Genomic DNA, 13,257 nt, shown 5'->3' with positions numbered 1-13,257 from the left:
GGCCACAGGCTCCCCCATCCTCCCAGTGTCCTCCCCCAGGCTGAACTGCTTTCTCCTATAGTTTGGGATGACTGCCGCAAAGAGGGTTACAACTGTCCCTCCACAGCCTCAGTCCTTTAAACGTTCCACCCCCTCCACCACCACCCCCACCCTGTTTCTCTGCCCTTTCCCATAGGGGCCACGCACTTAGTGCTCCCCCTGATGGTAGAACTTGTCCCTGCAGTCACCTAAGCCTCTCCTGAGGCCCCAAGGGTTGAAAGAGGGCCTCAGACCCCAAAGACCGGAATAATGAGGGCTTCATCCTTCTTTGCCTCACCACCAGGGGGCGGCCTATGCCAGCCAAAAATGTCTTCCTCTCGTCCCCATCCCTACATAGGGTGAAAGGGAGAGAAGGAGCTAGAGGGGGAGGTCATCTTACCTAGTGAAGTCCTCCTCAGCCAGCATGTGCCTAGGGATAGGAGAATAACGGGCAGGGGGAACCTGAGGAGGAGCAGGATAACTGACTTTGCTCTCCACAGCCCCAAGATAACCCAGGCTGGAATTATGGCTTATGTGGTTGTCAGCCAAGGCAGTAAAAGCTGGAATCAAGAAAGGGAAAGAAAGGTTTAGCGAACCCTCCACGAAGGTACCCTATCCCAGCCCCGTCCAAGAACTGTCCCCCATACCCCACTTCAGTTGCAGAGACCAGGCATGCTGATTCCTCAGGCCTCTCCTCCCTACTCCACCCCCTAGAGTTCTTCCTCCACAGCCCCTTCTGAATTCTGGGCTCACTCCTGTGAGTCTTAGAAAGAACTGAAGTCAAGGCAGTCTACAAAGAAAGGCATGACTAGAGGTGTGACTAATAATAATCCCTCACATCTCTATAGCCTAATACAGGTTTCCAAGAGCTTTTGCATCCATGATCTCATTTGATCCTGCAGCAGTCCTATGAGGAAAGGCAGCGCATAGATCATTAGCTCCTTTTTGCTAAAGAGGAAACTAAAGACAGGTGAAAGGAATGTGTTCAAGGGCACCTGGCTCTAAGGGACAGCATTGGGATTTGGACTCAGTGTTTCTGAGCACTCGACCTCTGCTCGTTCACTCTTGCTCACACTCACTCGCCTCTCTCTTTGAACAAGGAAAGGGGTAGGAAACCCTTCCCCTCCAGAAAGGGCTTCAGGCCAGGCACAGGGTAGATGGGTACGTACTGCTGGCGTAGTCAGGGGGTGCGTACATGTCGTTCAGGTGGAGGGTGCCTGGTTTGGCCACCTTCAGATACACCATGTCAGATGTGTTCTTCAGTGAGGCCACAGCTTCCTCATGCCTCACGTCCTGCAGATTGGTGTTGTTCACCTAAAAGACAGGCCTTGGGGCTCTAGCACTTGGAAGAAGAGGGTGCCTCTCCAGGGAACCCTACTGGGGTGCCATTTCAGTGAAATTCAATAACATTCTAACAGATGGCCAAGCCTAATGCTCTGAGGAGCAGAGTTATGAGCCTGAATAGGCTTTCCCGGCTGTGAAAAGAACTAGGACCTTGGTATATGGGCACATTCAGGTCAGATGTTACTCTTGAAATTCCCCATGATGCCTGTCCCTGAGTGAGGTTCAGATGGAATGAAAAGCTGCTGGAATTCCACCTCCCCACCCTACCACTTGGGTATCCCTGTGAAGGTTGTCTCACCGCCAGCAGCCGGTCCCCAATCTGTAGGCGTCCATCCTTCTGAGCAGCACCCCCCTCTATGATCTTGGTGATATAGATGCTGTTGTCTCCTGGGATGTGCTGGTTGCCAATGCCCCCAGCAATGCTGAACCCCAGGCCTAAGCAAAACCAGCAAGGAATGGACAAGGGTCACAATAAGAAATCAGAGTCACGCTCAATCCCAAACCTAAGCCCTTAGCCAACCCACTGGGCCCACAGGAGCTCCCCCCAGGAATTCTAAACATTAGACCACCCCAAGGTCACTAAGGGTAAGATGTGAGGTCAAGAAAGAATGCTATGAGCTGGGATGGGGAATCAGGTGAGGAATCAAGTCATTCCCTTCCACTTCCCAGAGGGCGACCAGGCAGGGGACCATGGCCAGAGCCCGGGAAACTAGAGGGTCACACCTTTGGGTCCTTTGAGCAGGTTGACCTCCATGATGGTCTCAGGTGGAGGCTGTCGCCTCCGAACCACCAAGCGCACCACAGGTCCTGCCTCCTTCAGCGCCTCCACAGCCCGGCTGTGCACCACCTCCGACACGTCCACCTCATTCACCCGCAGCACACAGTCATTCACCCTGCGGGGGAAGCCCGAGAGGCATGACACTGCACCACCGCCCCTCCACCCCCTCTCCCACCTCCTCCTCTGCTTCCCCTAGCCTGGCCTCCTCCCTCTTCCCCCCCCCACCCCCGTTTTCCTTCTCCCACTTTCCCTCCCCCTCTCAGATCTATTGGGAGGGTTATCCTGCCAGGGGGCTCTCCTCCCTGCATCTTCATCCTGCTTCTGCCATCCCCAGCCTTACTTCCAGGGCACCTCACCCTAGTCTCCCATCCATGGCAGCTGCTCCACCAGGGATGATCTTCGTAATAAAGATGCCAGGGTCATCAGGAACATGGGGGTTGTCAATGCCACCTGCGATGCTGAAGCCCAGTCCTGAGTTACCCTGCAGAAGTGGGTAAGTGGGTGGAGAGGCACAGTACTCATTCAGAGTGTATGAGGGGTATTCTGGACAACCCACCTCCCCCAGATCCCTACAGCAGATTTTCCAGGCCTCTGAGGTGGGGAGAGTATTGTGGCAGGCTGCATACAGCACACTCATCAGCAATCTGGCAGCTTCCTAGGCTGTCTGACCATTATGGTGTGGAGGTCTCAGCAAGGCCATCCCCTCCCCAACTTCCCAGTCCTCAGCAAGCAAGGTCAATTAGTATTTGTTAGTTCGTTGATTGATGCAGTGATGTGGCCTGTGAGAGCCGCTGTTTCCCCATCTTCTCATGCAGGCTTCCCCCTGGGCCCTGAGACAGGTTCGGAGCCCTCCCCTCTCCTGGCTCCAAACCTTCCTTTCCCACTGGCAGACTCACCCGCTCCAGAACTATCTCCTCATACTTGAACATGCCATCGCTGCCATTCACCTAAGGGAAGACACAAGCAATTTCCCAGGGGCCTTCTGCTCCCCAGTCAAACTGTTCCCCCCTGCTTCTGAGTAAGAGCCAAAATCAATCCCAGGACACCTCTTGAACACAGATAGGGACGGGCTGAACCAGAGGAAGCTATCCCTCACCCCTTGCTTCCAGCCATATCAGACCAAACCCAATTGCTCATTTAGCCCAAATCGATTAGGCACTGAGCTGGTCAGTGGCACATTCACTGACAAGGTGAATTCCAGGTCCTTGGGGTTCACTAGGAGGGATGGAAGGCTGACCTGAGGGAGTGGCAAAAATGCAACACAACAGGCAAACCACACCTAGCACCCCAAGGGACACCCAGTAGCCTGGACAGGGACCCTCAACCCTTCTCAATCACAGCTCTCCCTGACTAGGGGATAACAGACTCTCTAAACCCCCAACCCCCCCAACTATGTCACAGTTGGAAGAACACCTTGTCCAACCCCCCAATGTGACAGATGGAGACACTGAGACCCAGAGAGCATACAGGTAGTGCTTAAAGGTGCACTGAGAGTTAGTGAAGGAGCAGAGGCCAGAACCTGGATCTCCAGATGCTCCTTTGATGAAAGCAAGCGGCCAAGGTCACTGACGTTTTGGCCACCCATTCCCTCTCCCCAGCAGAACCTATAGAAAAGGAAAATTGCCCCCCTTCAGAGCATCTTGTGCACTCTCACTACCTCTGTGTCCTTAGAAGCCCAATTCTTGAAATAAGCATAAAGAAAGTCTGAATCAACTTTCTACCAGGGTGCTTGACCCCAAACCCTTCACACTTCCCAGCAAAAACAGGCCAGGGGAGGATAAGGTCAGGAATCAGAAGTAACACCGGGGGTGAGACAGGAGCAGAGTGGACTAGACTCCCCAGGAGGGAGAAACTGATGGATGCCCCATGGATTGACTGCCAGCAGAGTCTATGGCCTTCAACCTGCAGTGGTCAAGGGAGGAGAGGCAAATGGAGGGGTCACAGGAAGAGAGGCAAAGTTGGTCTGCCCAACCCTCAAAGGTGGCCTCCCAGACAGGACATACTGGTGGCCATTGATGAGTAAAAATATGATTCTGGACAGACAAGTCATGCCTGCTCCCTGGCTCCCACTCTCATTCCCAAGAATGGAGGAACCTCTTGCCAGTCTCGGCAGATATCCCACGCCCTCTCCCCCACTTTCCCTGGCTTCAGTGGCCCTTTCTGGTCTCCACAGGTATCCCCTCCACCATCTTTCAAGGGCTTCATTGCCTCTTTCCTGACCCCTGGCCTTTTCCTCAGAAAGCATATCTGCAAATCCAGGATGGGGGCTCTTCCACAGGCCATGCTCTGCTTCTCCTCTCCCCCCTACCCCATGCAGCTTTGCTTCTGGGAAGCAAAGAAAAGGGGAGACAGCTGAATAGTTATGCCTCCCCCTTTCTGGCCCAGCCCCAGGTCTTTATGCCTTGTAGCCCTAGGAGTTGGTAAGAATCCCCCAGCTGCAGTCCCACTCGGTCCCTAATCCCAGAAGGAGGAGCCTGTGTCTCTTCAGAGTCCCCAACTCACCATGGCTGCCTAAAGGCCCATGTAATAGACACAGAGGCAGAAGGACATCCATGCAGCTTTTGTATGCATCTGCTGTACCATGTGTGCCCACATGTGATGAGCCATGCTTTCAACCCAGCTTCCAGCAAGACCTAGAGACACCAGCTTCCCACTGCCCCCCTCAGAGATGCTGCTCCTCCTCCGGCCAGGAAAGATCCAGGGATCAGCCTTGATACAGAAACCTTGGCCAAATTGGCCCAGACTTGGAAGTGGCATTTGTCTCCCTGCAGAGCAAGGCAAGCCTGAGAGTGTGTTTGAAAGGGTAGGGCTCCGGGACAGAGGGGGAGGGGAGAGAGGGGACTTGCTCAGAGGGTTAAGGGCCAATGCAAAGGAGAGGAAGCAATAAGTCTGGACAGAGAGAAGGCCAGAACTGAGGTCTCCCCTCCCCAGGAGGTCCCCACCTTTGCTTCTAAGTGAGAGCATATACTATCCCCAGAGGAAGATAGATGTAGCCAGAGTGGTCACCAGCTCAGGGCAGTTAGCACCTGCCCTCCAGAAAAGCCTTCTTCTCCTCTCTCCCTACCCTGGGGGCTGCAGAGTGGAATAACCAGACAGGCCCTCCGCCATGCGTGCCAGGGACCTGGCTCTGCCGGCCCAGCCTCCATTTTGCTGCTTCTCCCACAGATGCTCCTTCCATTTTCTAAGCTGGCAGTTTAGGCTGGGAGTGGAAGCCGGAGTTGTGCCCAGCACCCAGGGGTTCCCAAGCTGTGCTCAAGTCAGGTCTGGGGAGGCAATTTCTTCCACATATGAGGGTACTCAAGGGGGTCATGCCCCACTGGGGCCACCAGGGCAGTTGCCCCTTGCCTGGCTCCAGGCATCATGCCTGCTCTGGATCAAGGAAGCTTGCTTCAGTGCCCCCCACCTTCACCCCCCAACAACACATATACTTCAGCACTGCTTGGACAAAAGAGTCCATCCACAGCAGCAGCCTCTCAGCCTTGCTTGGGACGTGTCTCGCCTATTCCTCCTCCTGTCCTTTGCCTGTCAAGCACTTCTCACCAGGGACACCACACACACACACACACACACACACACACACACACACAGAGAGAGATACAGAGACAGAGAGAAAGACAGAGAGACAGACAGGGGGAGATAGAAACAGAGAAACAGAGAGGGAGGTACACGCGTGCACACTTGCAGCCACTTGCTCATACACATACACGTAACCACACAGGAAAACATAGCTTATCCCTGCTGCCTCATGTACAGAAACACCTTCACATTCAGAGAGATATCCCCACACATCCATGTGCACGTTCACACACAAAGAGACGGCCCCGGAAGGGAGAGAGGGACTCATGGCATCGAGGGATGAAGCAGGGAGAGCCGCACATGGGCTCCGCCACATAGCTTCACAGGATCTCCATTGCCCTCCTCCACACACCTCAACATACATACATACACACGCACATATGTGCCCCCCACGCAGAACACCATGCCCCCTCCTCCCCTCCTGAGACACACACCACACACAGCCCCCGCAATACCTCCCGCCCCCTGCCAGACACAGAGACACCGCTAAGCCCCCGCACTGAGACAAGCCCAATTCCCTCACACAGAAAAATGTGCCCCTCCGCCATACCTTCACCTCCTGACACACACAGCTCCTCCCAAACCCCTCCAAATGGAGACCCCCCAAAACAGACATACACAGGAAGCACACATTTCCAACTGCCTCTTTTGGCCCAGCTGCAATGCTAGGGCTCAGGGTTCACTACCACGGAAGCCCTGCTGCACCCCAGGCCTTTAGGCCCCCACACTCCAGCCCCCTCTGGGTTGCCCCACAGACACCTCCCCGGCCCCCCACCACGCTGGTCCATACCTGTTCATACCAGTCCCGGTTGGTACAGGTGCACTCTGGCCACCAGCCGGGGCCGCTGCCGTTGAGTTTGGGGGTGCTCTTGCCTGGAACTGGCTTAGGGGGCACTGGCCCCACATCTCGGCCGGTGGGGATCAGCTTGGCCTTGGTGCGGGGGGTAGGGGTGGCCCCCGCCTGTGAGGGCAGGGTCTGCGAGCTGTAGCCCCCGTAACCTGCGCTGGCTCCATTGCCGCCACCTGGCCCGTAGGGGTCCGGCACCTGCCAGTCCCCATAGCCAGGAGGCTCCAGGCGCCGCAGGGCGGCCAAGCGTGTCACCTCGTAGCACTCGGGGCACTTACAGCAGTGCTGGTGCTTGTGCATAGCACTGCCCCCCGCAGCCCGGACCCCCCAGCCCACGCCGGCTTCCACGCCGCCGCCTCCAGGCTCCCGGGCACACTCACACTGCTCGGACCAGGAAGGTGGGGGCACCCGTGGGGGCGCCCTGGCTGAGCGGGGCCTGGGGCCGGGCGGGCGTCCCGGGGCCTCGGCCCCCACGCTGCCCCGCACCCACGGCTCCCCCTCCAGCACTGGCGGCTCCGTGTCGCCCGTCGTGGCTCCTGGGCCAAGGCCCAGCGGCAAAGAAGAAGCGAGAGCCTGAGTAGAGGCTGGGCGCTGTGAGGACCGCTTCTGCACTGGTCCCCAGGATGGATCTGAGTGGAGTCAAGAGCATCTCTCCCCGGCTCCCTTCTCAGTTGATTCCAGCCAATCAGCGCGCAGAGTCAGGCAGCGGCAGTGGCAGTGGCAGGAATGCTAAACAGCCGCTTCTTAAAGGCGCAGAGGTAGAGGCGTCCCCCCCCCCCCAGGCTCAACTCCAGCTCCACGGATCTGTGGGCTACCGCCGACCCTACGACAGGGGCTGGGAATTTGGGCCACGGGAGAGCGCAGCCGCCAATCGCACGTCCCCATACCCCTAATCTCAGCCGGTTTTCTACCCACTGCACCCCAACTCACTTGTTCCAAGAGAGAGTTGCAAGGAGATGCTCAAAGAGTCCCCAGGCTTGTTCGGAGCTGGGGCCACCAGAAGTAAAGACCTGAGGCAGCAGAGAGAATGGAAGGGATTTCGGAACAGGGTCTGGAAGGTGCTCTCTTCTAAGGGACCACAGGGCAAGGGGGAGCTTATGACACTGCTCTTCTGTCAGTGCCTCCTTGGGATTACTGTTCTTTCAAACCTCTAGGCCCCAAAAGGACCACAACCTCACACTTGATCTGCTTTCTACACCCTTGAGGGACTCAAGCCTAGAACAGGAGGAAAGGAAAGCCCTAAGTCCTTATCTCTGGTGCACAATCTCCGGTCTCCACCGCCCACTTCCACATGGTTATAATGGGGGAAAGCACTTCCGGGTGCTAAGAAAGAGTCCAGGGTAGGAGGAAAGGTAAGAAGAGGTCAAAAGTGAGAGAAACCATCCCAGGGGTCTGAGGAAGAACTTGGAAATAATCTGTCCAAGAACATCTTGTTAGCCAATCCTGGTTTAACCTTTTGGGGGTTTGTTCCATCGTTTTGTGTTCTTGTTTTGTCATTAGCTTAGCTACCAATTACTGAGTCTTTTCAAAGTCCTAAGTACTTTTCATGCAAACAAAAAAACCCTGCTGAGGTGTCACTATTATTATGTTGATCTTTCCAAAGAGAAAATGAGGCCCAAAGAAGTTAATACAGGTATTAGCTCAAGTGACAGAATCAGGATGCAAATCCAGGCCATTTGACTAGAGTCTGTGCTCTGAACCCCTTTAGTACAAACAGGTCTATTCAAAGTTCTCCAGAACTCAGTTCTCCATTCAATTTAACAGACATCCATTGTAAACCTACTCTGTGCAAGACCTTAAACTAGGTACTAGGGATGTAACAATTCATTCTTAATTCAACAGACACTCATCAAACACCTTACTATGTGCTAAATACTGTTCTAAAGTTGAGGAATATAACAGCAAACAAAACAAAACACAACAAGACCCTGCGGGGTGGGGGGCGTCTTACATTCTAGAGAGAGGACAGACAAAAATTAGCATGATAAATAAGTGAATTATATTGTATATCTGGTGGTAAGTGTTGTGGAAATAAGATATAGTAGTGCAGAGTAAGGAGGATTAAGAGAACTATGTGATGACACAGGGTTGTGAACATTTTTCATCAGGTTTTTTACCTCCACATTTTTTTAAATGAAAGGTTTTAAACACATAGAGAAATTAAAATAATTTTAGAGAATAAATACCCAACTGCCACTTAGATCCTCATTAACATTTTATCATATGTTATGTGTTATCACATGTCTATCTTCCAGATAGCCTTTTCAACTTTTTAAAGATTTATTTATTTGTCCATACAAGAGCTGGGGTACAGGCCAAAGGTGCAGGGCACAGGTGTGAGGAATCACCAGAGACAGAGTGGGGAGCAGAATAGGCAGACTGTCTGAAATACACTGCTGAGGGGAGCAGTGGGTGGAACTGAAGAGGTCTGCTGCACCATGTGGGTCAGTTCACCGACCGGGAATCAAACTGATGCTGCAGTCTCTGTGGACAGCTTCATAGGGCTTTGCTTTAACCAGCTGCACCACCAGTGTGGCCCAGCCTTTTCAACTTTTTTAAAACTGAAAATTTGCAAACACACAAACTTGTTGAAAGACTAGTAACAATAAACACCTATATATCTTCTTCAGTCAACAACTGGTAATGTTATATTTGCTCTATCAATCTATTTAACCTTTTTTTTTAACCATCCTAATGCATATTTCAGATTTCATTACACTAATGAAATTACAGATTTTGTAACAAGTACAGGTTTCATGGACTCTGCCCCTACAGCAGATGCTGGAACTCCAAATCCCATCAGTACCAAGAAGAAGCACACCGGGACGTGAGGGTGGAGCTGAGCAGCCAGGTTGGGATAAAACCGGACATGTGGGCTCAGGGGGGACCTGGTGGTTCGCAGCTGATCGTTTTGGCGCTCAACCGGTTTTCAGCGTGCCGGTGGAGTCCAAGTCAGCAGAACTGGTAGGACATCCTAGTTAATCTGTGTTTCTCTCCCTCTTTCCCTGGGTATTCCTTTACCTTTCTCCTTATAAATAAATCCATTATTTAACCTTTTGAGTGTGTCCATAATACGATTGAATCGTAAGTGCACGGGTGAAGACCCACAGACAGGCAACCCAATTCACATTGGGGTGCCCTGTAACAATTTCATTAAACTTCTTATACTTCAGCATGAATTTTGTAAGAATACATTTCCCACATAACTACAGTGTTCTCAAGACATCTAAGAAAGTTAGCAATAATTGCATATTATGTATTGTCCAGTCTGTATTTGAATGTGCTTTTAATATTTTGAAACAGAATTTAACCAAAACTTCCACTTTGCATTTGTATCTAGCCACTTTTAACTGAGAGCATCCCCAACCTATTAAAAAAAAATTCTAAAGTAGTTACAGATTTGCATAGATAGTACAAGAAGGCCAGTGTACTCCCTCACCCAATTTCCTGCAAGGATTACATCTTGCCTAATTGTTTGATATCAAAACCAAGATTTTGACATTGATACACTACATGTACAGTTTCAGGCCATTTTACCACATGCAGATATTCCTGTAACAACCACTGCAATAAAGATACTGAATTATTTCATTGCTACAAAGATCTACTGGTGTCATCATGATGCAGCGGATGGTAGAACCCACTTAGAGATGGCAGGTTTGGGGCCTCAGGGGTGATCCTCTCTCCCTGTCCTGTAACAATCAGGAGAGACAAGAAAACTTCTGGCCTTACTCTAACTCTTTTTTTTTTTTTAAGATTTATTTATTTGTGCGTACAGAACTGGGGTACAGGCCAGAGGCTCAAGGGCGGCAAGAGGCTTCACCAGAGACAGAGTGGGGAGCAGAACAGGCAGATCTACGAAGTACACTGCTGAGGGGAGCAGCCGGCGGGTCAGGAGAGGTCTGCCATGCCATGTGGTCACCTCCGGGGCAGGCGGGGATCGAACTCATGCTGAAGTGGCTTTAGCTTCTCAGTGCTGTGCTTTAACCCACTGCGCCACCAGGGAGGGCCCTTACTCTAATTCTTTTTTACCTTGTTCCATTTATAAAAAGTTTTCTTAAATATTTCTTCCACATCCATTGAAATCCACCTCAGACAACGTTATATGTATTGTTTCAACTATCAAACATAATTCACAGAACTCAAAAGAAAAAACATCTATCTAGTGCATTTGCTTACATTTCCCCTCCTTCTTTTCTTCCTTCCTAGTGTTCCAAGACTTGTTCTTTTATCATTTCCTTTTTGTTCTGAGGACTGCCTTTAGTCATTCTTTTGGGAGAGTAGGCTGGCGACATATTCTCTTAACTACCCTTTGTCTGAATGAACAACTTTGATTTCCCTCTCATTTCTAAGGCATATTTTCATCAGAACATTTAAGGTTAGTGGCTCTTTTCTTTCGACACTTGAACTATGCTGTGCCACTTCCTCCTGGCTTCCATGGTTTCTGACTACAAATCCACTGACTTTAGAATTATTTTTCCCTGTAAGCAAAGTGTTATTACTCTGTTGTTATTCTCAAGATGTTTTATTTGTTCTGTCTTCAAAAGTTTGCTTATGATGTGCCTAGGCATGGGTTTCTATGAGTTTACCCTGTTTGGTATTGGCTCAGTTTCTTGCATCTGTAGATGTCTGTCTTCTGCCAAATTTGGGGAATTTCCAGCGTATTTTATTATTTCCTGAGTACTTTTGCAAGAAAAGTATTCTTTCTCCTTCTGGGACCCCATGACATGAATGTTAGGTCTTTTGTTACTGCCCCTCATAGAGGCTTTGTTCATTTACTTTTCAACTATTTTCCCACTGTTGTTCAAATCGGGTAATTACTAATGCTTTATTTTCAAGTTCGCTCATTTTTTTACCTCTGTCCTCTCAGTTTTGCCATTGAGTATTTTGCCGTTGAGTACTCCATCCATGGAGTATTTTTTTTTAAAATCTTGTTTGTAATTACTCATTGAAGTAATTTTTTTTTTTTTTTTACATTAGCTGCTTTAGAATTCTTGTCAGATCATTAAAAGCTCTTTGTCATCTTGGTGATGGCGTCTATTGATTACTTCTCATTCAAGTTGAGGGTCTTCTGAATTCTAGCATAACTGATTTCTTAATTGCCTCCTGCACATTTCTGGATGTTATGTTATGAGCCAGTGGATATTATTTAAATCTTTTGGGTTTTTTTTTGCCTCCCTGGTGGCAAATTAGTTAAAGCCTAGCACTGGGAAGCTAGCCACAGCCCCTTCAGTGAGTTTAATCCCAGGCCAGGGAGGTGACCCACATGGCGCGGCAGACCTCTCCTGTCTTGCCTGCTGCTCCCCTCAGCAGTGTACTTCTTTGATCTGCCTGTTCTGCTCCCCAGTTTGTCTCTGGTGAATCCTCTCACCCGCCCCACACCTCTGGTCTGTACCCCAGTTTGTGTATGCATAGATAAGTAAATATTTTTAAAAAAAAATAAATGTTTTGTTTTTAAGAGGCTTCTTTTGCCAGTTCTGTTATCAGAGGAAGGGGGCTAGTAGCATCATTGCTGCCAGGAAAGACTAGAAGCTCAAGTTCTCTCTTTACTGCAGTTGATGACCAAAATGGGAGCTCCTCTTTACTGCTGGGAAGAACTGTGAGCTCCTGGGTTTTCTTATGGCTCCATAAAGCCCAGACTGGGTGTTGGAGAAGCCAGCAACCTGGAAATGGCAATGGGCACAAACCAAAAAGCTAGATGTCTCAAGCCAAAAGTCAAGGAAACTGGCAGCTTAGCCAGAGAGAAAACTCTTTTTCTAACATTTATTTATCTATGCATACAAGAACTGGGATACAGAGGTATGGGGGGTGAGAGGGCTCACCAGAGACAGAGTGGGGGGCAGAACAGGCAGATTGACTGAAACACACTGCTGAGGGGAGCAGCAGGCAAGACAGGAGAGGTCTGCTGTGCTCCTCACTGGACATCTCCTGATACTTCCCTGGCCAGGAGGGGTTGAGCTGTCTCTTTCCTGCTGTCCAGGTGGCTTCTACTGACCACAGGTGGGCCTGCAGGGTGTAGAGGAGGATGTGAAGGGCAGAAGGCAGCAACAAAAGTCCTGACTCTCCACCAGGTTTCCTTTGTCCTCTGCCACCACCCAGTGGGGGAGGGAGAGCCTTGTTATCCTGCAGGGATGGAAGCCTAGGCTTTTTCCTAGGCCTTCACCGACACCCCAGAGAGTGAGTGGGAGCCTGGCAAGAGTGAAAGTCTAGGTTTCTACTTGGTCTTTGCGGGCATGGTGTGGGGTTGCAGCTTTTTCCTGTAATGTTGGTTGCAGTGGAGCTTTCATAGTCTACGAGTTTTCTTTCTGAAAACCTGGTGGCACAACAAATTAAAGTGCAGCACTATGAAACTATCCACAGCCACTGCAGCACAAGTTCCATCCCCCACCAAGGAGGTGACCCACATGGCACAACAGACCTCTTCTGACCCGCCTGTTGCTCCCCTCAGCAGTGTGTTCAATCTGCCTGTTCTGCTCCCCACTCTGTCTCTGGTGAGCCCTCTCACCCCCCATACCTCTGGTCTGTATCCCAGTTCTTGTATTTATACATAAATAAGTGTTGAAAAAAGAGATTTCTCTCTGGCTAAGCTGCCAGTTTCCTTGACTTTTGGCTAGAGACATCTAGCTTTTTGGTTTGTGCCCATTGCCATTTCCAGGTTGCTGGCTTCTCCAACACCCAGTCTGGGCTTTATGGA

At 50.7% G+C, this 13,257-nt stretch overlaps 1 protein-coding gene across 3 annotated transcripts in view; it reads right to left on the bottom strand.

The window, feature by feature from the left end:
* DLG3 (discs, large homolog 3 (Drosophila)) overlaps positions 1 to 6,906 on the bottom strand; it is a 56,545-nt gene extending 49,639 nt beyond the window's left edge. For 2 of the 3 annotated variants that reach the window (XM_012733945.1, XM_012733947.1), the window contains exons 1-7: positions 6,507 to 6,863; positions 3,037 to 3,087; positions 2,497 to 2,621; positions 2,086 to 2,255; positions 1,661 to 1,797; positions 1,188 to 1,332; positions 419 to 578 (exon numbers count right to left, since the gene is read on the bottom strand). In XM_012733945.1, the coding sequence (XP_012589399.1) occupies positions 419 to 578; positions 1,188 to 1,332; positions 1,661 to 1,797; positions 2,086 to 2,255; positions 2,497 to 2,621; positions 3,037 to 3,087; positions 6,507 to 6,863 (1,145 nt within the window). Of the gene's footprint in view, positions 1 to 418; positions 579 to 1,187; positions 1,333 to 1,660; positions 1,798 to 2,085; positions 2,256 to 2,496; positions 2,622 to 3,036; positions 3,088 to 6,506 lie in introns of all 3 variants that reach the window. The other variant, XM_004694459.2, reaches the window with a different exon arrangement.
* Positions 6,907 to 13,257: the final 6,351 nt, after the last annotated feature.

This window comes from Condylura cristata, unplaced genomic scaffold (assembly GCF_000260355.1).
Source record: "Condylura cristata isolate star-nosed mole 26May11 unplaced genomic scaffold, ConCri1.0 scaffold00043, whole genome shotgun sequence".
In the NCBI taxonomy this organism is placed as follows: Eukaryota; Metazoa; Chordata; class Mammalia; order Eulipotyphla; family Talpidae; genus Condylura; species Condylura cristata.
Note: the sequence above shows the minus strand (reverse complement) of the source record. Positions and strands in the feature narration are given on the sequence as shown.